Consider the following 23,693-nt stretch of genomic DNA (forward strand, 5'->3'; position numbering starts at 1 on the left):
GTGGATCTGGCCACAAAATTTCGTCTACATCACATGAAATGTCCTCTAGTCCAGCGGTCCCCAACCTTTTTTGTGCCACGGACCGGTTTATGCCAGACAATATTTTCACGGACCGGCCTTTAAGGTGTCGCGGATAAACACAACAAAATAAAACTAGTACCGGTACCAAAAAAAAGAAGATTTATTCATAACACACGTGAAAAGACCCAGGAAAAGCGAGTTAACAATAAAAACGATAACAAAATAACGCTGAAAACTGATAAAAACCCTGAAAACCATACATTTCACACCTGAGCCTCAACTCTCGCGGCCCGGTACCAAACGGCTCACGTGCCGGTACCGGTCCGAGGCCCGGGGGTTGGGGAGCGCTGCTCTAGTCCAAGGCACAGGGGAAAATATCTTCTGGAATTTTACATCTATGGTATTGTTGTGTTTCTCATTAGCATGGCAGTGCTACAGATCTTAGTGCAAAGTGACTGTACTAACCGACTCTCATTTCAAAATGTCCTTATGATGCTTGCTACAGTGTAGCGGCTCAAGTTAGGCTTTCCTCAGGGTCACTCCACGGTTGATTACATGGTTCACTGTTGTAGCTCTGATGTCATCAGCAATTCTATTTCTTACTCTTCTTACCCTTCCTCTCCCCCCTCCTCGTCCTCCTCTTGCTCCTCCTTGTCCTTGTCGTCCTCTTCGTCCTACTTCTTCACCTCCACGTCCTCTTCCTCGGCCTCCTCTACTTCTCACTCTTCCTGCTCCCTCCACTGTACTCCACACACACAGCTTACCTGTATTATAGTGCTTAGGCTGATTGCAAAGTGAACTAATTATCTAAAACAGTTTTCACATGTGACAGTGTGCCAGACAGTTGGCAAAATAGTGTAAATAATGGCCGTAAATGTGTATAGTTTTGCTAGGAGTGTGTTGATCCTTTACAAATTGAGTGTAAAGCCGTGAGTTGTGTTTACAGTTCTGCAAAAAGAGTGCTGTGCAGTGGATTGTAGCTACAGGTTTGCAAAGTGTGTGTTACAAAATGGCAAACTCAGTGAGTGGTTTTGCTATAAGTAGTAATAGTTTTAGAAATTGTGTTATAAGAATCACAGTTTGGGTTTAAGCATTCAGAAAAAACTGTAAGTCAACATATCAGAAGCTGCCTGGCATTTTTAACAGCCCAGAGTGATAAGCACAGCTGAAACTGTCTCTTTGCTCACTTGTCAGTTTTATGGATATGACAGAGCGTAATAACACATCTGCACTCAGTGTTAAAAAACTTGTTTAACTGCCGCTAGCACACTGATGGTTGTTGCGGTCATAAATGCTGTATAAACACTACTAAGCATTGTAGTACTGTTTTGCTTCCAAAAAGTCCGACTTTGTCATTTTTGGGGGACAGTAGATCTCCAGGTTTCACTGTCTGTCCAGCAGAGATGGGCAGTAACGCGTTACTTGTAACGCGTTACTGTAATCTGATTACTTTTTTCAAGTAACGAGTAATGTAAGGGATTACTATTGCAAAAACGGTAATTAGATTACCGTTACTTTCACGTAGGAACGCTGCGTTACTGCGTTACTAAAACCGTGATTTTTTGCGAGAACGTCTCATGACAGTGACGTAAGCGAGTGCGACGTTCGTGACAACAGCTGTCTGCAGATCATAATATATCGAGTGCGGGACAGAGTGTAGCATGCAGCGTTTAAAGCGTGGAAGTACTGACCTTATTTTGAGTTTGAGTCCATAAAAAGTGACAAAAACATTAGTGTCCGTTGTGCGTGGGAAGAAAACTTCTTTTTACAGCGAAAAAACCCCTAAACTTCCAAGCAAGCACCGAGTGTACTACGACGTAATGTGAAATTCACAGAGAAACTCGCGGATTCTTCCACTGACCGCTGCAGCACACCTGCACCAGGGTAAACCTCCTCCGCCTACCCCAGTCCTGCTTTACAGGTGAAAATAGAGCAACAGGACCGCTAGTCTTTGATTTTATTTATTTTCTGCTGTGTTTTACTTGCATCTATTTGAAAGAGTGAGTGTAAACACAAAAAAATATTTTATGTGCTGGAATGTGCAGAAAATAGGTTTAAATGTTAAACAAATTTCTTCCAGTCAGAGAATGTTGCATATAATTTAATTTTTGCTTGATGCATAAAGTTAAAAGATTAAAACTAATAAAACAAGTTTTAAAAAGAGACTTTTCCATTTGATTACATTTTGTATGATGAATTATGCAGAAAAAGTAGAATTGGGCTGAAAGATCTATCGCTTTATCACCTATTCAGGTTGTAAATCGTGTTTTTAAAAAGTAACTAAGTAACTAAGTAATTGATTACTTTTGAAAATAAGTAATCAGTAAAGTAACGGGATTACTTTTTGGGGGAAGTAATCAGTAATTAGTAACTGATTACTTTTTTCAAGTAACTTGACCAACACTGCTGTCCAGTCCTTGTACTGGATCATTTTCAGAGGCATGAGTTTTTTGTTTGCTGAAGCACTTAAAACTGGCCTGTGAATCAGTATAAAAGGGACCAAACTAAACGGATAAACTAGCGTCGTTTGTTTCTGCACATAATATAAAACTTAGCAAAAGAACCAACTTTAAATTGTATCTTTAGGCTATTGCAAAAACCCAACTTTTCTTCAGCTGAATCTATAAAAAATATTGATAGTTTGATAAACCAGAGAGTTTGACAGACATAAAACTGCATTTTTTCACAAACAACGTGATTCCCAAAGAGCTCTCAGCTCTGGCATATCTGGACATGATGTGGAGTCAAAAAATTGAGGAAACTGGACAAGAGGAGGACAAAAGAAGATGTGGCAGGCCTGAAAAGCTATCCACAGCAGACAGACAGCAGGCGAACGTCATGTTCTTAAGAAACAGGGAAAAAATCCAGCAAAAACCTGCCACAGGACCTGAGAGATGCATCTGACCCTTTAGCTGATCCATCTACTGTTCACTGAAGCTTCATCAGAAATGGTCTCAGTGGATGGGTGGCTGTCAAGGAGCACTTCTTCAGGAAGGGAAACAGGGAGGAAACTCTGAGGCTGACTTACACAAGAACTGGACTGAAAATCAGACAGTAGGTATAATTGTAATGATGAATCCAAATTTGAAATTTTTGATTAAAATCATTATGAGTATGTATGGAGATTAGGAAAGATGTACACCAGTGCATGCCTACAGCCATGGTGGAGACTCTGCTTTTGTCTTTAGGGCTGCATTACAGTCAGTGGTGTTGGGGAGCTTCTTAAAACTGATGCAATTATGAATGCAGAAAAATACTGTCAGATTTTGATCCTCCATGCAAAGTGTAAGTGTGACACCAGCTTCATTTTTTCAACATATCAGTGATCCATAACACACTGCCAATACAGTAAAATGCATTGAGTTTTTCCCTTCCAGTCACCTTTCTCACTCACTATGTGTTAATAGACCTCTCTGCATCGAATCATATCTGTTATTAACCTCTGTCTCTCTTCCACAGCATGTCTTTATCCTGTTTTCCTTCTTTCACCCCAACCGGTCGCAGCAGATGGCCCCGCCCCTCCCTGAGCCTGGTTCTGCCGGAGGTTTCTTCCTGTTAAAAGGGAGTTTTTCCTTCCCACTGTCGCCAAAGTGCTTGCTCATAGGGGGTCATATGATTGTTGGGTTTTTCTCTGTATTTATTATTGTGCGATCTATTGTACAATATAAAGCGCCTTGAGGCGACTTTTGTTGTGATTTGGCGCTATATAAATAAAATTGAATTGAATTGAATTAAAAGCATAACTGGACAGAAAAACAGACCATGGAGCACTGTCACTCATGGATCGGCCTCCACAGAGCCCGGATCTCAACATGACTGAAGCAGTGTGGGATCCTTTGGACAGGGAACAGAACAAAAGGCAGAAACATCCAAAGAAGAGCTTTGAATGTCCTTCAAGAAGCCTGGAGAACTATTCCTAAAACTATCTAAGACTTAGGCTTGTTAGAACTGTCTCTATGTTTGTACATGTTTTAATAAGCTTAATAAGCTTATTTGCACAGTACTGTACTATTGTGCATTTAGTAAACAATAGAATAGTACATTTTTCTTAGTTATGTGACCAGAAATGGAGAACTTGAGAAAAATCCTTGGCTGTGATAAAAGACACACTGAGGTCATTTATAATAGAAAGGGAAGCAATGTGGGATCATCGTAATGCAAAGATAAAGAGCCACGAGCAAAATGTACTTCATCAGTACGTCGTCAGGAACAAACTCTCTAACTAATGTTCAATAAGATCTGTGTGACCCTGCAGGATACATTCCTATGCTGAACATCTGGGATACTGTATAATACTGACATGATTAAAATGTCTAGAAATAGCAGCGCTTGAGAATTTTCAAGAAAAAAATAATAATTGTATAAAAAAATACAACATTCAAGATGTTTTTGATTTCAGTTGTAAGATAAGCAGTATCTTTGCATGAAACCCTGGAAACTTAATACAACACCACGACATCACGTTTGACCCTTTCATGCATGAATTAACCACCTCGATCAGGATTTTTTTCTTAAGTATAAGAGTTTTTTTTACATGTCCACTGGCTGACCAGTGGGTGGCAGGTATGGAGTGACGCATCAGTGTCCAGGGTAGTGTCTTATGTGCAAATATCCCATCAACACTTACCCCAATACAAGAAAACAGCCTTTGAATAGCTGTCCACTGTAGTGACCACTATGCATGAAAGGGTTAAAACTCTAATTAAGAGTATAAAATGAGAGCTCCTGTTTGTAGATGCTCTCTAAATTAATTTGTGAGATGCATTAATCTTTAATGAATTTAATGTTATTTTAGATATATTTGTGATGCCTTTTTAGTCAAATTTACTAAACTATCATACTAATAATTTGCATAATTTCCCAGATTTCGAATAACTCTTTGCAAATATTCCTTTGGATTCAGACCTTAAATTCCAGCTTAGGCAGTTTTGGGTTTTCCTCACTAGCTGTAACTGGAATGTATTTATCACATGACATGTCTTTTGCTTTCTTGATTTTATGGGCAAGTCATGCTTTTTTTTGCAGTTGCATGACAAAATAAAGACTACTTTTGAGGATACATTTATAAAACACAAAATCTGCTCCCAAACATTGTTGCAAGAGTTTTCAGTGCAGTTCATCTCTGAAGTAATCTTCTACCATGCAGCTTTGTTTTTATTCACCACTACAGTTAATAATCCAGCTGAAGTTACCACATTTCACCAGTAGACGTCTCTCCAACTCTTCTGCTCTCATCGGCCAAACACTACTTCCACTAGATATGCCTAACAGCAGACAGAGCAGGGACAGCAGTGAGTGGGGGACGGGGTAGAGGGGTGGTGGTGGTCTGAGAGCGGGAAGAAAAATAGTGAAATTCCACTAATTGCCAAATATTTGCTCTACAGTAAAGTTAACTCACATTGCTTCCATTAGTAATGAGTCACATTTAGAAACCTCTGCTTCTGTCTCCTGCCTTCATCCATATCTATCCCTATCTCCTCCCTCTGTGTTGCTCTCTCAGTTTGCACCCCCCACACCCACTCTGTCACCACTGGCTCCCCTTCATCTATCTTTCTCAGATATTTTCCATTAGTAATGAGTCACTTGCTGCCGTCTCCTGATATCAGTGCACAGGAAAATGGGTGCAGAATTTTGAAGTTGGATTTTTAAACATGCCTTTTACTTATTAGGCATAAAAAGAATGGGCAATTGTAATGGTGGCAGTGTCTGCATGTAAAGAAAAGAATATGATAAAAGAATTTTTTTACACAAGTTTTCAGACTCTCGTTCTCTTCCTCAGGCATTACAGCCCAACACTATTGCACTGAAAGCTCATTCACGTCCACCGCCTTTGCTTTCTTTCACCCCGTTTGTTTTTCATCTCATTCATCTGGCTTTGTAAGGAATGCATTTAGCATTTGCTGCTAAAGTACTATGTCTAAAACAACAATTATTAATAGCAAAAAATAGTATGAATGTGGGTCTCCAAACACACCATCTGTCAGATTCTTCAGTTCGGACCCATGAAGTGCTTAAAGACTCAAACCTTGTGTTCCCTCTAGAATTAGTACAGCCTATAGTAATATTCTATCTAGTAGGCAGAGTTTTTTAAAGGACATAGCTCTCTGTGCACACAGGTCTGTTTTCTGTCTCAGAAACAGTGGTCTATATACAGTGGTTCCACTGTATATAGACTGCACAGACTGCATATAAAAGATAGCAAAAAAAAAAGAAAGAAAGAAAAAAGGGGCTAATCAAATCAACGAAGGACACATAGACAGAGATCAGCTACAGCGCCATGTGCTACAATCTGGTCTTTAAGTCTAACGTCATTATCCGTCCAAACTCTGCTTCAGGTCCCAAAGTCAAACGAACACTGCGACACTGAGAGTTACAAACTGTCTAAATGATTTCATCTTTAATAAAATGGTCAGCGTTGCTGCTTTACCAGGTGTAACAATTAAGTTTAACATCCATGAATACACAATTTATTAAATTTAACAGTTAGAAGTTAGCAGGCAGTTAGCTCGCTAGCTTCCACCTAAGCATGATATAGCATGTTCTGACTGAGAGATTTCTGAAACAAATTCAAACGTACAGCTCTGCTATCACTTCCAACATAAATGAAGACAGAAAACTAAACAGCAGTGACGTTTGTAGGGTTACTTTAGTTGGGCTAGCTGGTATATAATGATGTGCTAGGTGGTGGCTAGCCACACAGCTATGTTAGCATAACATAAACACAGTGAAGCTGGAGGATGAACGCTAACTTTTTTCCACTCGATAAAAGTTAATGTGAAGGTTCCCGATGGTTAGGGACAAATGCAATCGCATGGCAGGATGCTGTAAACGGACCAAACTTCAGTCAGGAGAACAACTGAGATAATCCATCCACAATACCAGGTTAGTCATTAATATACTGCTGCATGGGCTGGGCTGGAGTTACATCGGAAGGGTTTAAAAACTGAGCTTTAAAATGAACAGTGGTAATAAAAACCAACAGAGGCCGACAGGGATCACTGACTGTTTTTAGGGGCTTGTTGAGATTAAACAGAACAAGATACAAAGCATTAAAACATGTTTAAAAACACAACAGCCTTAATAAACACAGAGTAGTTTGGGCCCAGAAGCAGGATTCATCACATCATCACTTAAAGACCGGAAAGAAATGGATGATCCAAACTCAAGCGGCCACTTCAGGAACTGCAAGTTGTGTTTGTTCACTTTGGCTTCATTCTTTAACCCTGAGTGTTGCTGCTTTGACTGTTAGATTAAGACAACTTCAATTCTTGCTCATTATTCATGTTCATGGAGTTTGGCTACCATCCCAATGCAGCGTCAGTCTCATCCTGAGTTGAAATATTCTGTACAATAGCTGTAAATAGCCAGAGCAGCTAGTGCGCAGAACAAATAAAGATGTATAATGGCATGACGATAGAGTGGACAGTATCTGATGAACATGTAAATAAGCTTCAGAATAAATGGACCTACTGTAAAGAAAAAAATGTGTTCTACAAAAGGGAAGAGACACAGTATGATATCAAATTTGGAAAAGGGATTGAAGGGAAAGTCTGGAGAGTTTGTCGCCCTTCCCCATCCATAAATCCATGTTCAATCCTGTCAAACCGGAGCCTGTGGTAAACCCAAACTCAAAGCCTTACAACCCCCGAACAAACCCTTGAGTGACATTTGAGAAACTAAGTCCATGTCTTTCCAGAGTCCCCATCTGTCCTCTGGTTTGTCATTTTCTCTCAATCCTCCTCCCGATCTTTCTGGCCATCTCCCTCCCTGCCTTCATTTTTTTCTTTCTAGTAAGACTCTTGTCACGGTGCTGAAGGCAGCTCTTTATGCTCTGTCAGTTGCAATAAGCAGATGTGGATGGTGTGTGTACTGTAGGTGCGCGTGTCCATGTGAGTGCATGCGTGCAACATAGATGCATCAACCCATTACCTTGGGTCACTGCAGAGTGAGAGCACACCCTAATTCAATCACACACACTCAGTGCAGGAAATCAAGCTTTGATAACTTGCGCTAACTTAAGATAACTTGTGCTTTGTTTAGGCTGTCATGTCGAGTTCTGGCACCCAAATGTGACCTTATGAGCTTCGAGGCTTCGGGCAGGAGGCTCTGAAACAGTCAGCTCGGTTAGTGAACTTTTAAATAGCCTTGACTTGAAGTGGGAATTATAAATAAGTCTGCTTATTCGGACTAAGGATGATAGTTACTGACTGTACAAACAGTTCTGTTTTTGTGGCTGTTTTTCTTCTTTTAACTGTAGTTCAGCTCAGTACGTACGAGGGGGGGGGGGATAATTATTTGATCTCCTGCTGAATTTGTAAGGTCGCTCATTTACAAAGGAGTGAACAGTCTCAAATTTTTATGGTGGCTTTATTTTAATGGCAAGAGTTGGAACATCACCCAAAAGTCCAGAAAAATCCCCAGATTACATAAAAGTTATAATTTGACAAAATAAGAATTTCCTACACTGTATTTAGTGCATAACTACACCTATTTACTGCATTTGGTTAAACGTTTAGGAAAAGATATGACGTCTTGATTGTGTCTGTGACCTTTGTAGTCTTTAAGGCTCAGCAATGAGAGGTGTACCAATTTAAAAGCAACCGAATCAATCTGGGACTCTGCTTCGAATTCTGTGTGCAGCCTCTGTTCAGTCAGAGCCTGGCACCTTTGCCTCCTGTACGCCTTTAAAAATGAGCATCCAAAGAAATTTTGTGCAAGCCAACAAAAATAAAAAAATAAAGCTGATGCAGTACATGAATTTGTAAAACCAAACCAGGGAGTCTAAAGATGTTCCAGTGTTGCAGCAGATACACTCCACAAAGATGTCGGCATAAACATCCATGTCCAGCTAATCAGCAGTTTCCTGATTACAGTGGCTCAGTGTAATATAAGTGTTTTATGCATAAACACATATTATATATTCTTTAAGCAAACTGAGGTGATATTGGTGTTTTGTGCTGAACTCTGAAGCAGCTGATGTGCAGAGATGACCTCATCCAGTGTGACATGTTTCTTAAAAGACGGAGCGCTGTGATTTATTGCTAAAAGGTTTAAATATTCCGTTAGAGACCTCAATTTCATTTTAGTTATGATTAACCTTTGGTCAGCAGTTTCTCTCTCTCCTATCATAATCGGAAAATATAGTGCCTTTAGATGTAAAATTCAAAAACGTAATCATGCAGTTTATTAGGTTATAACTTCCCCAAGTTAAATAACATAATGACACTACAGACGGAGCTGTCTTTGAACTGGCACCGGTGAGTGAGTGAGTCACAGTGTGTGCAAAAGGAATATAATTAATGTCAATGAATTTTCAATACAAGAAAATCCCTACGAGCTACTAGTTATTTCATGCCTTTCATATGAGAAATGTCGAGTGCTTTACAGCAGAGTCAGTGTATGTAACAATGTAACATAGAACTAAAAAACCTCTTTATTATTATAATTAAAATGAAGTCTGTGTCAGATGAAAATATTTAGTTCAATTCAATTTTATTCGTACAGCACAAATCACAAACAAGCTTTTTACTGAGAAGTTACGACCCTACAACACAGCTCCGAATAAATATTTAAGACCACTTGAAAAATGGCAAAAAATCCTATTTTGCATGGTTGGATCTTAACAAGGTTCCAAGTAGAGCTTCAACATGTAACAAGAAGAAATGAGAGTGAGACAAAACATTTTATTGAAAACAAACCTAAACTGGAACAGGCTGTTTTACAGCTGATCAAAAGTTTAGGACCACATGGCTTTAAAAGGCCAAATCTGTGGAAAAATGTGGATTCATTGTCATTTTCTGTCAGGTAGTCACACTGTCAGGATGTTCTGATGGCAAAGGAAACGTTCCCTTTTTGATCGTGGTCGGGTTGTTGAACTGCATAAGCAGGGTCTCTCACAGCACCATCACTGCTGAGGTGGGACGCAGTAAAACAGTCATTTGGAATTTCTTAAATGATCCTGAGGGTTATGGAACGAAAAACTCAAGTGGAAGACCCCAAAAAATTTCACCTGCACTGAGCCGGAGGATCCAATCGGTTGTCCGTCAAGACACTGGACGATCCTCGACCCAAATTAAGGCTGTTACTGGTGCCGACTGCAGCTTCATAACCATCAGACGGCATCTGAGACTGAAAGGCTTCAAAAACAAACGTCTTCAAAGGCCTCGTCTCCTTGAACGCCACAGAACTGACCGTTTGGACCAAACATGGGACACTGAAAGATGGAAGAAAGTTTTATTCTCTTATGAGGCCCTCGTCTGTGTGGTAACGCCTGGGTTTTTCAACAGGACAACGCTACAGTACACAATGTTCTTTCAGGAGAATAACATCACTCTTTTGGACCATCCTGCATGTTCCCCTGATCTAAATCCAACTGAGAACCTTTGGGGATGGATGGCAAGGGAAGTTTACAGAAACAGTGGACGCCCTTCGTGCGGCCGTCTTCACCACTTGGAGAAACGTTTCCACTCACCTCATGGAAATGCTTACATCAAGCATGCCGCAACGAATTTTTGAAGTGATCAACAATAAGGGTGGAGCTGCTCATCACTGAGTTCAAGTTTGGAACTTTGATTTCTGTTTTGGGGGGTTTACGGGGTTTTTTGGAGGTGTGGTCCTAAACTTTGGATCAGCTGTTTCAGTTTAAGAGTTGTTTTCAATAAACTGCATGCTCAAAAAGATGTTTTGTCTCACTCCCATTTCTTCTTTTTGCATGTTGAAGCTCGACTTGGAATCTTTTTAAGATCCAACCATGCAAAATATGATTTTTTGCCATTTTTCAAGTGGTCTTAAACTCTTGATCGTAATACAGCGAAAACCCCAACAATCAGAGGATACCCCGATGAGCAAGCACTTGGCGAAAGTGAGAACGAAAAACTCACTTTTACCAGGAAGAAAAAAGAATAAAGAGCAAACAAAATCAAATTAATTTAAGTTAAAGCTGTATTTGCTTAGAACTGAAACCAAATTCATTTTCACACAAACATCCAGCTGGTTACAACGTTCCAGTTCATAGTTTGCTACAATAAATGCTGAGGACACGCGACTGGTTCAGCACATTGTTTGTCTTTGTGCTAACCATTCGTTGGCAAATCTCTGGTGGTTCTGGCTCAAACTAGTAACTCTTTACTTATGCATAGTTTGTTTTTATGACTCCAACAGGGGAATAAATGCAGGACGTTACCAAAGAATAGAAACCTCAACATTAATAATGATGAAAGTGGGCTAAAAACTAATTAGAACTCAAAGACCTCTGGGAGAGGATGTAATCTAACAGAGTTCTCATATTTAAATTCTTCTTTTATAAGGTCGAATGAACACAATAAATAATAACATTTTTTAAAAGTGCAACAGAGCACACAAGAAGTTAAAAAAAGCTCTATCTGTCGTTTCCTAGAAGATGGAAGTGTAAACAAGGGATGTTGTTGCCTTGCTGTAGCCCAATGGGGGCTTTGCATATAGGAAAAAGTCCTCAAAATAAATCCAAAACCATACAGGAAGCCAACACAGAGCAGCCAAAAAATAGACTAACGTTCTCTCTGTTTCTGGCTGTGGTTAATAGCTGAGCTGCAGAGTTTTAAATAAACTCAAATCTACAGTTGCTGTTTTCGAGAGCCCGAGAAAAAGAGCGCTGCAGTGATCTGTGTGCTCAAAGAAAGGCACTGGTCATTTTTAAACACTCTTTTTACTCAGAAGTGGTTATTAGTTTAATTGCTATACAAGTCAACCCCAAGACTCTGATTTAATTTCCGCATATTGTTAAACAGCAAGTCTCAGACACTTTTGAGGCCAGCTGCTCGGGTTTCAGTTCTGTCCTCGTTTATCATGGAGCGGTTTCATTTCATTAAAGGGAGATGTACAGTTATAACCTTCATAACCATTCTGCAATTAAATATGGAGAACTATCATGACAGAGAAGATGATGGAGAACTGAACTGTGACCTTATTTTAGCTGTTTGGGACATTATCTAAAGCAGGGGAGTCAAACATAAGGCCCGGGGAACAGAATTGGCCCAGTAAAGACAATCCGGCCCACTTGATGTCGTTGGAAAATGTGAAGGAGGACATAAATTTAGGACTTTCAACACTTTTTTTCATACATTTTATAACTTGTGATAAAGACCTCACCCACAGTCATTCATACTGCAATGAAGTAATAGATAAAAAATTAATGACAGAAAAATTCCAGTTTTTCCACGGCTATAAAAATGTCATTTTTTTTTTTAAACATATATAGTTTCCACTGTAAAATGAACAAAGCAGGATATTTTCCGTGTATTATCAGGGACTTTCTGGTTTAGATTTACGGGACATTTTGGGCAAATAAGCTGCCAGAAACGTTTCCATAACTTTACACGTTCTTACAATTTAAGCCCAAAGAATTGTGCTGACAGATTTCTTTCATTACCTGCAGCTTTTCTTTATAATGTAGAGAAAGCTGAGAAATGCTGTTGAAATTTCACTTCTTTTTCTTATATTAGGATGTCCTAGGAAATTAATGTGCAGGTAAACTACTTCACAAAAAGGCGAGTTTCTCTGTCCCAGCCCACTTCAGATCAAACTACATGTGGCCTGAGATGTAAAACGACTTTGACAAACCTGGTTTAAAGCTCGAGTTAAAAACTTCCCAACAGGTGATGAGCTATAAGGAATAAAAGCTTCTTTCTTGAAGTACGCAGTGAGCTAAATCCTGCGAACCTGTCATCTTTTGTTCATTTTCTTTCAGTCTAGATGATTACAGAGTGGGAGTTATGAACGAGGAGAAGCTGTCAAGGAAAGAGTTTTGAGCTCTGGGACAACTGAGATGTGCATAGTGCAAAAATGGCTGCATACCATTTTTTGTGCCATACTGTTTGGAGCCAGAGGTTAAAGAGGAAATGAAAAAAGCAAACAGACAAGAAGGTGTGAGCGTGCTTTGGAACAGAGCATGCTCACATATCGAATACCTCGACTTCATTTGCAGCTGCTCGTGCGGTTGCACAGAAACTATCTGCTCCTGTAGGCAGAGCTGACAAGAACGCTTTCAACATGTACATACACCTACTTCAGGTTTCATGCTGTGCTGATGCACACGGCCACGTGTGTGTGTGTGTGTGTGTGTGTGTGTGTGTGTGTGTGTGTCGAGAGAGACAACACACACAGACAACAATCCCATTACACTTAATGCCTCCCATGAGGGGAAAGTATGTGTGTACATTTTTTTGTATATGCAGCAGTCCTGAGACACACACACAAACAAACACACATGCGCACAGACACACACACACACACACACACACACACACACACACACACACACACAGCTTCCTGTAGGTAATTACAGTGTTAAGTAATGAGGGCCCTACAGTTCTCATCCTGACCCCCTCTGGAGGTGTGTGTGTGTGTGTGTGTGTGAGTCCCTGGGGTGCTAGTTAAGTATAGTAAGATAGATTTGACACCCAAGGCATCCAGCAGGAGTCAGACGGGGAGAGAAAGGCCTGTTTTTAGTCCACCACCCTCTCTGTGTGTCTCTCTCCTCTCTTCATCTCTCCCAATCCTCTCAGTCACCCCTCACCTTCCCAATCTTTATCTCTCTGTCTGCATCTATTACCTCGCCCTTATTCTCTATTTTCTTGCCCCGTTCGGCCTCCCGCTGTGTTTCCCTGCCTGTTTATCTCTTTTCACATTTCTCCAATTCTGCCTGTCCTTGCTTTCTTGCATTGCATATATTGGTTTCATATAGTGGGCATTCAGGGAAACTAGTTTCTGCTGATAGCTGGGGTAAGACAGACAATTCATCTGCTCCTTCAGGGGTGCTTTACTATTCTATGTGTCTTAGTGTCTCTTTAGGTTCCTCCCTTTTTTTTCTCTAGGCTTTGGCCTCTGACACCAGAAAGAGAGAGCAGATTTCTCCTGTTTTGGCTTCCCTTCATTGGCTGCCTGTTAAATCCAAAATTCAAAATCCTGCTCCTCACATACAAGGTCTTAAATAATCAGGCCCCATCTTATCTTAATGACCTTGTAGTACCATATCACCCTATTAGAGCACTTCGCTCTCGCTCTGCAGGCCTACTTGTTGTTCCTAGAGTATTTAAAAGTAGAATGGGAGGCAGAGCCTTCAGTTTTCAGGCCCCTCTTCTGTGGAACCAACTTCCAGTTTGGATTCGGGAGACAGACACTATCTCTACTTTCAAGATTAGGCTTCAAACTTTCCTTTTTGATAAAGCATATAGTTAGGGCTGGACCAGGTGACCCTGAATCCTCCCTTACTTAATAGGTGTAGGCCAGCGGTCTCCAATCCCTGGGCCACAGACCGGTATCGAGCTGTGAGAGTTGAGTTATTATTATATTTACAAAACACCACAGTTTTTGTCTTGGTTGCATCATTTTATTTTGTTGTATTTATCTGTGACACCTTAAAGGCCGGTCCATGAAAATATTGTCTGACATTAACCGGTCCATGGCGCAAAAAAGTTTGGGGACCGCTGCTGTAGGCTGCTGCGGGATTCCCATGATGCACTGAGTATTATTCTTCACCTTCCTCACTCACTATGTGTTAATAGACCTCTCTGCACTGAATCATATCTGTTATTAATCTCTGTCTCTCTTCCACAGCATGTCTTTAGATCCTGTCTTCTAAGGAGCTTGGAAAGAAAAGCGTCTGGACTTCTTTAAGTTGCTTGAAGACGTTTCACCTCTCATCCGAGAAGCTTCTTCAGTTCTAAGGTCAAATGGTGGAGAGTCCCAGATTTAAACCCAGTGGGAGTATCCCCCCAAAGAGGGACAAAGGACCCCCTGATAATCCTTTACCTAATCACATGAGCCAAGGTGTGAAAGTGGGCGTGGGTCCCAATCAGCCAGGGTTTTGGGTGAGCTCATAGTGAAACCTGGCCCCACCCTATCATGTGGTTTCCTGAGGTCAGATGGCCCAGGATGTGCGTGGGCGTTAAGGCGTCTGGGGAGGGATCTCAGAACTGGATTATAGATGGCAGACAGTTGGTGTCGTAAACCCCCCGTGAGCGACCATCTTTGAACAGAGGACTAAAGAGGTCCTTTTGTCCCTCTTTGGGGGGAAACTCCCACGGGGTTTAAATCTGGGACTCTCCACCATTGACCCTTAGAACTGAAGAAGCTTCTTGGATGAGAGGTGAAACGTCTTCAAGCAACTCAAAGAAGTCCAGACGCTTTTCTTTCCAAGCTCCTTAGACTACGATGACCTGGATGACTGAGAACCTTCACAGACATATTTTATCCTGTCTTCCTTCTTTCACCCCAACCAATCACAGCAGATGGCCCTGCCCCTCCCTGAGCCTGGTTCTGCCGGAGGTTTCTTCCTGTTAAAAGGGAGTTTTTCCTTCCTACTGTCGCCAAAGTGCTTGCTCATAGGGGGTCATATGATTGCTGGGTTTTTCTCTGTATGTATTATTGTAGGGTCTACCTTACAATTTAAAGCACCTTGAGGCGACTGTTGTTGTGATTTGGCGCTGTATAAATAAAACTGAACTGACACAAACAGTCTCACTCTCACTGACAATCAAACAGGAGACATCAGGACTGCTGCACATGTTTTATACCAGGCGATGTGCCCACAGGCATCGTAACTATGATTCCTGCAGAGTTCAGTGTTCTGGGGTCTTTCTGGAGCTCACCTGTCGATCAGTGAGTCAAACTACCGTCCAATGATGTCTGAGACTAAACTACAGGTGGCACTGCTTTCTCTAACACTCAGATGTATGACAGCACTTCTTTAAAGTCTTAATTATCTCAGAAGCTGTTCACATCCACAAATATTTATTACCCTATGAAAATACTGAGCAGGATGGGTATTCCTTGTTAACAGAATCATAAGAAGAGACTGGAAAAGTCCCAGGTAACTGGAGCAAACATGGTCTTATATTTAGCGAGCCAGAGTACAAAAAACAACGTAAAACTAACATGGAAGCAAAAAATTAAGCTTCTTTGAATGAATGCACCTCAGAAACCAATCATTTAAAATGAACGTTACTTTAGGATTAAGTACACTTAATGAAATCCTCTGACCTTTAGCGAATCTCACTTGTTTGCTTTCTTACTGACACTTAAGGCCAATGTCATCACATTCTTCTAATTATGGAAAAAAATACTACCAACAGCTTGAAAATTTATTTCAATCAATTTAATTGAATTCAGTTCAGTTGATCTCCGTCAATCAGTCGACCTCCTATGAGCAAGCACTCAGTGATGGTGGGAAGAAAAAACTCAATTTTAACAGGATGAAAACTGTCAGAACCAGGCTCAGGGAGGGGCGGCCATGTTTACCAATATGTTACATATAACATCCCAGAGAAGGAAATATCCCGATCAGATTTTAGCACTGACTGAAATGCTAAAGGTTTTTGCATTTCTGCAACAAATAGCGAGTTGCTGGATGTGTCTCAGACGACAGAAATCTGGGCAGTTGATCGCCTCGCTCACTGTTACACTCTGCTTCAATGCTTTCAAGCTTTAGGTTCAGTTTTTCCACACTAACCTGGCTTCATGGATATTAAAGTACATTTACATGTAAAATCCACAACCTTACTATGGGTAAACTTGTTCTATTCAATTGAATCTATGCTTTTTTGGGGTGCCTCAAGGTTCCATCCTAAGCACCATCTAAGATTTCCTTGTCCTCCTTTGTAAAGCATTAATGTTACTTCAGAAATCTTGATCGTACCAACACAATCATCTGCATCGTAACCTCTTTTGTGACAGAAAGCTGGTTTGTGGTGGCTCAGAGCTCGGTCCTTGGCACCATCAAACATCCTATGTCCTCTTTAATATACCAAAAACTGTGCTGTTTCTTAAATGCAAGGTAATTATTTATGTGTTACTTGTTGATAGTTTGATAGAAGGAAGCAGATAGTATAGAAAACACATTTTTACTTTGATAGTGGATGGACCAGCATGCACATGTGATCATTTGTCATTCTTAAAGACACTAAAGGCCAATATATGTAGATTTCATTTTTTTTAGCATGCCTAACAAGTTTAATAGAAACTAGTAAATCAGGAGGGAAGAAAGAGAAAGCTCTACCTTTCTTTTGCAGTATAGCGCTACCGCTGCGCCTCCCTATGTGGTTCTCCACGTAACAGGTATAGTTGGCCAAATCTCCCTCCTCCACGGCATCAAACGTTAGGGACAGCTGCACTTCCTTTTCTCCTAAATGCTCCCTCACCACCCTGGAAAAGAAACATGCAAGAAGTGGATACACAAAGCAGTGATATTAAATCTTTTATTGTGATTTACTGTAATACACTCAAGACATTAACTTGGAATTTCTACTTGTGCAAATTGCCTCAGGAGGGAAGTAAACACATGTAAATTTTAAAGACAAGAGAAGCTCCTTGGCTCCTAATCTGTTCCATTAAAGATGAAGAAGCACAAGGAACATGGCGCTGTAGAGCTCAGTATATAGGGCAGTGAGAGAAAAGAAAAGAAATGAGGGCAGAGGAAGCAAGGAGCCATGTCTGGAAAACACTGGCGACAGCTGGAAAAGGCTCTCTCCTTATGGTGAGGTCATACTCCTTTTAAGCCTGTGAGGCTGTGAGGAAGAGGGGCTGGAGGAGGAGAGTGAACTGATGTCAGGGTCACAGAGTGCACCTTTAAACCTGGTGAGGTTCAGCCATAACCAGTGAGATCTTAGCTCAGGTGGCAGATTCAGAGCAGTCGGCACAGATGGTTCAGCCACATTATAGGCTGGGTACATTTACAACATTTATTTAATAAAAGCTAGTTTCATGTAATTGACACTGTTATACATTTATTCTATTTATTTATTCTATTCATTTCTATTCACAGCTGTTGTATGTTATTGCAGGTATGCCTGTCTTTTTATTCCAACACATTACGACGTTTACAGTCACAACTGTGGTAGAGTTAGCTCATTAAGAAGAACTGGCTGGCTGATATCTGTTTAATGTTTCTACTGGAGTCGTTGGAAAAGACAGGAAAGAGGGTGAAAGGAGAAGGTGCACATCAAAAAGTCCGCATCCTCAAAAATTTGAAGCAGAAGCTTGAGAAAACTGAAATGGTGCAAGTGCATCTGAAACTTCTTCAAATAAAAGACCGTGACCATCTTCTTGTTACTGTAACAATCGTAGTGCACGTTTGTATACATGCCTGTATTTGCCCTGTCTCCTCCTTAACAGGTGGGCCAATCTGAACACAACTTTGCACAAACATTGTCAACAACATACAGCAATTATTAACATCTGTATGCTTTAAAAAAACATTTATTATAAATCACAGATGTTATGATAGACATATTCATCGTTCCTCTGCAAAGGCGAAATTTTACTCAAGTCACCAATAAATTTAGTGATTTGTTAGCTAGCTAATGTTGTTATGCAGAAAAACCCCAAAACAACATGTAGCTAACGACTATGCTTATTCTTGGACTTGAAAGCAGAAAACTAATTATCCTGGTTTACTCACATTAATGGCTGACATCAAATAAACATGTTGTGCATAAATAGCTTATCATATTTTTAGAAAGTCAATATAAAAAAACAAAGCAAAAACAAAGAAACAAAAAGCCTTCCAGACGCTTTGGCGTCCATGTGCACCTCTTCATCTCTTGATACACAAAGCTTGATTGTCCAGTTGTTAAATCACAGAATCTAGAAAACTGTGGAAGCTGTGATTGAACAATTACTGTATGAATGAAGATTTTAGCAAACTGACAATTTTACGTGCCCCAGCAGATCTATTAACGAAATCTTTCAGCGGTTCAGGAGGAAGATCATTATCTAACAAACATGTTGTGAACTGAACCCTCAGTCAGCTTTTAATACTAGTAATTGAACCTCAGAGCAAATTATCTGGACCTGGGACAGCACCAGAAAAACGGACCTGAGCCTGAAGTGTTAAGTCGCACCTAAACAAGCTTTCAAAGTTTCACATGGGTAACGACACCAGAAGTCTTTAAAGAGTCATTATTTTTACATTAAGCTGTCATCACAGTCCAGGAACATCTTCACTATGTGGTGAGTTATACTTCATGAGTGTCTGTTATGAGTTCTTTTACACATTTCCTTTATATGAAAAATAAAGACAATACAACATTAAGTGTAGAAAACAAATTTTACTGCAATGCAGCATCAGATTACTTAAAAAAAGAAAGAAAAAGAAATTAAAAGTAATATTCTTGATGTTTAGCCTGTCGTAGTTTAGTTGCACGTTGGGGTGGGTTGGTTTGGATTTCTAGTAATTGGTTCAACCACACAGGCAGGCAGCAGGATTTTGGAAATAATGAGCATTTTCAGAGCAGAATCAGCACTCTTGTCAGAAACAGGCGAGATGGGCTACAGGATTTTGTTATCCTTCTTCTGTACAGTATGTGCTGCATTGACTCAGCGTACAGTACAGTAATCCAGACTGGCCACACTGTAATACACACAGGGGTTGAACCACATGGGAGTTTGCACAGTCCAACCATGACAAGCAGCGATGAGACGCTGTGTAGTCATTTTCCTGCAGCTCTGTTTGTAATTCACCACAGAAATGTACTGTATCTGTCACTTGGGGCTTGTATCAAGTGGTTGCATGCAAAGAAAATTGACACGCAAACTTTCAGCACAGGTTTTCCATTGGGAATTGAACTTCTAACCTCCTAAATATTCATGCTTTCCTCTTCCCTCGTGGCACCAGAGGCAAAGAAAGAGCGGTGAAGTCTCAATGCAGGTTGATAATGATGGATAACATTACAGAAAGGGTTATGAGACTCAAAATGTCAAATGTGCTGGAAGACATACAGCAAAATGACTACCACCATCTCTGCATGTACATCTTATTTTTTCTCGCTGTGTGTCAGAGATTTTCAGTGTGTGCATCACTTTGAAGTCTCATAGGACAGTGCATCAGGGGTCGCTGTCAAAAGATGTGACTTGCTAAAATGCTTAGTTTAAAACACATCACTCCTCTCCCTTCTTCTCACCTTCTAGCCAATAGCTATCTATATCCTACATCTCCTTTCCTTCTCCTCTTTCTGTCCTCCAGCAATTAAATGGGTACATTTCAAAACAAAAGCCACTATTGAAAGCACAAGTTTTTCTCCTCATAATCTGGTGAACTTGACACCATCAGCCAAAGTATCCTTCCTCCCTGAGTTCAGCTGCATGTATATGCCAAGCTGTAAGCCAAAGGTCAGCACTGTGTGCATGCTCATCATTTTATCATCTTTGCCTCCACTTGTGTTGCTGTTCTGATGGTATCTGATGATATCAAGTCCTATGTGCATCTCTTGTTGTGGCTTTCCAATCACCCACAGCCAGTCCCAGCAGATGGCTTCCCCTCGCTAGGTCTCTCCTTGCTAAAAGGGAGTTGTTCCTCCCCGCCAATATGAAATGCTTGCTCATAGGGGCGGTTGTCTGATCAGCTGGGTTTCCTCTCAAATATAACGTGCCTCGAGATGACTGTTGTCGTGGATGTGACCACACAGCTCACTTCAACCAAATTAACTGACTCACCAAATGGAATCAGGCCAAGTTTGCTTAACTGAACTGAGATCTAAGAAGGTCATCGTCGCTGGTCCCAAAAGTCGAACAAAAATCACACACTGTGCTCTTCTATCATATCTATCACATCTCTGCTCTTCTCTTTCTCCGCTCATGTCTGAAGGCTTTGATGGATGTGCAACTTTGATTTGAAAATAAAACACATCACAACCATTGCACTTTTCTTTAAACAAGAAATCTGTCTTTTGAAACCAATACCTAGATGCACCCAGACCCAACTACAGTAGTAAATATATATATATGTGTGTGTGGTTTTTTAGCATTTTCTTTGACACAGATACTGAGGACATCCAGAAGGATAGATGGGTGGGATGACATGCAGCAAAGGGCCTAGGGCAGAATTGAATCCAGGTAGCTGCAAGAAGGAATAAGGTTATAAATCAAGTCAGCTATGGAATATTATTGATAGTAGATCCACCAGAGGAAAGGGATAAGGCTGGCAATATTTGACAGTCTGTTTGTGGCCTTATCCTATTTTCCTGCTATCCCAAAAGTCCGGTACTACTCTCCTCCTCAAACAGATTCCCAGGTTTCCAATCCTACAACTCTTCACTTCATGTCAACATGTCAATAGTGCCCTTCTCCTCCTTCTGTACCTCCCTGAACTTCTCCACTGGAGTGTAGCCATAACACAGGTCAGACCTCTGAAGGTACCCTGTTGTACAGTGTGTGGTAGCAAGATGTTTGCAGTACATCGTTCAGTCTTCTAAGCTGCGAGCTGGACCCACCGTGGATCAAACAACTTGCTTCTGTATTATTGATGCTTTGTCTCCTCAGACCATTGTTCTTGTCACTGCTGACAGGAAGCATATAATAAGCCTTTCTGTTTCAAGGTGTTTCCCATTTGCACTGCAGACCTCAACTTTTTTAGATAAAAAAACTGCTTCCCTCCTACTTTAGCACCTAGAACGGGCTAACTAACATGCTTCATAACAAAGAAAATATAAGGTAAAATAATAGTTGATGATGAGGTTGTGAACAGTGAAGCAGTGAGGCTTTGACAGCAGTTGGATTGGACAACAGATGTGAATTTCAAGCAGGTAAAAAAAGGCCTCTCTGCATCAGTAGACATATGGGCTAGGGCTGCCTTCAAGTGCAAATATGAAGCAAGCACTGGCCCAAGTGGAAATACTGTAATTACCAATTCATTGCACATGAACGAGCCGTGGACTGTGATAGCTGAGTTGCAGAAACGTGAAGAAGCCGGACAGCGGTGAAGCTGAGCTCAGCCAACAGCTGGAGTAAAACTGATGATACTGCTCATATATATTGTGTTGCCTGCTATTTTAACCCAACATACTTCAACTACTTAGACTATGGATTTACATTTTCCAAAAAAAGAAGTAAGGTTTCACAAAGAGAGGCACTTGTTGGCGGGAGTTTTTTCTCCACAAACTCGCAGCTTTATCACATCCTCTTGGGTGCTGCAGGACGTGAGTGTGTCGGTAAGAGAGCAAGCCTTGGTAATTACAGGTATTCCCATTATCACAGAGGCTACGAGACTGTGTTTGACACTATGCAAACAGACATAGACAAAGTCCTCGGGCCAGTGCTGCAGCAGGACGTGGGGAAGGCAGCTTAAAGTGGACAGATTAATGGGCATCACAGCGGGAGTCGACCTGCTGGAGTGCGATTGTGGAACTTGGAATAGCAGTATGATTGGATCAGAGGTGGCCAGAGGACTGGACTGAAAGATTGAGAACTCATCAGGCAAAGGTTAATTTAATACTACGGGGCATGATTAGTTTCAAGTTTAAACACTCCTACTCATGTACCGTGCTGCTCTCTACAACATCATTTTCCCGGGAGAGAACATTTTCAGAGGGCAGGAGGTGGATTAGCAGTCGCAGATACATTCTTGTGGTTCCATTCTTGGATCGGTAAACAGCTCTGCTGCTGGAGTGTCCTCCAGCAAGACACTGAAGGTCCCCTGGTTTCAGAGCCACTGTTGCTATGCTGACTCTGACCTGTGACCTCCCCCATGAAGGGAGGAGGGCAAGAGGATTTCCCTTTAGGGGAGATAAACATTCATATCGGTATTCCTGTGCTCGGCTGATAACATGACCTGTAAAGGCTCTTTGAACAGAAGTGAACATTTTACTTTCTAATATTAAAGCTTTGATTACAGCTCTTAGTGTGTCAGTTGAAACACACTAATGCACACGTGCTGCAGTTTGAACATTTAGATTACGTTACTACTTTGCACTTTTTCTTTAACGTGATGGTAGAGAAGTATCGCTCAAAAGGGAGCAGCATTAACCTGAACAGGGAAAAAACAAACACAGTGTAGATGGTACATTAATCAATGCCAGAATCTTTCCAACCTGCCATTAGCTGAGTTTAAGGAGCGCGCTTAAAGAAAACCAAACAGGCTTTTGCTTCTCATACGACTGCTTATTATGTCTAAAATTAATGAGCTGATGTGATAAGCTAAAGAGGCCATGACTGGCCAGGTCATAGTGCAGGATGAAACCCAAACCAAATATTTGTCAGTTTAAATCATTTTTAAGATATAATGAAGGGAGAAGCAAAAGTACAGCCCCCCACAGCCCCCACCTGAGTGAACTGAATGAAACTTTTGTCCATCTCAAATCAACAGGTTTGAGTCCAACACATCACCCTTTGCTGTGTGTCTCCCCACTTCTCCTTGCTTTCCTGTCTCTCCTGACTTTCACTATCCAATAAATCCAAAATATATTATTAAACACAACCTTTCATGCAAATTTTACAAGTTGTATTACAAAAATTACAGTTTCAGTAGATTGTCGTCTTCGAATAGAACAAAATTCCAGATGGTACTCAGAAATATAACTCTGAAAATAATTTTGTTAAATATGTCCATATTATTTATTTTCAGGACCTGTGAGTTACAGTTAAAGTACCATCGTGAAAATCCAGCTGCTTCTTTTTGTATTACTGTAAAATTCAACAATACACCATTCAGAAATTGTTACTAGTTGTCTTTTGCACAATTTCTTTGTTGGTGTGTGAATTTTTTTTACATCCTAAAATTTTCAGACCATTTTAAATATATCTGTTCCACATTAAAGATCCTGATTTATTGTGATGTTAAGAAAGACCGGTGCAAATTTCAGGCTTTTATCTTTAATAGTCTTTGAGAGAATCATGTTCAAACGCTGACTCATATTTCAGTGTGT

The 23,693-nt window shown here is 40.6% G+C and overlaps 1 protein-coding gene across 5 annotated transcripts in view; it reads right to left on the reverse strand.

The window, feature by feature from the left end:
- il1rapl2 (interleukin 1 receptor accessory protein-like 2) overlaps window positions 1–23,693 on the reverse strand; it is a 464,293-nt gene that overhangs the window by 19,606 nt on the left and 420,994 nt on the right. For all 5 annotated transcript variants that reach the window (XM_019346586.2, XM_025898426.1, XM_025898428.1 and 2 more), the window contains exon 9: window positions 17,054–17,199. In XM_019346586.2, coding sequence (XP_019202131.1) covers window positions 17,054–17,199 — 146 coding nt within the window. The remainder of the gene's footprint in view (window positions 1–17,053; window positions 17,200–23,693) is intronic.

Source organism: Oreochromis niloticus, linkage group LG2 (genome assembly GCF_001858045.2).
Source record: "Oreochromis niloticus isolate F11D_XX linkage group LG2, O_niloticus_UMD_NMBU, whole genome shotgun sequence".
Classification (NCBI taxonomy): Eukaryota; Metazoa; Chordata; class Actinopteri; order Cichliformes; family Cichlidae; genus Oreochromis; species Oreochromis niloticus.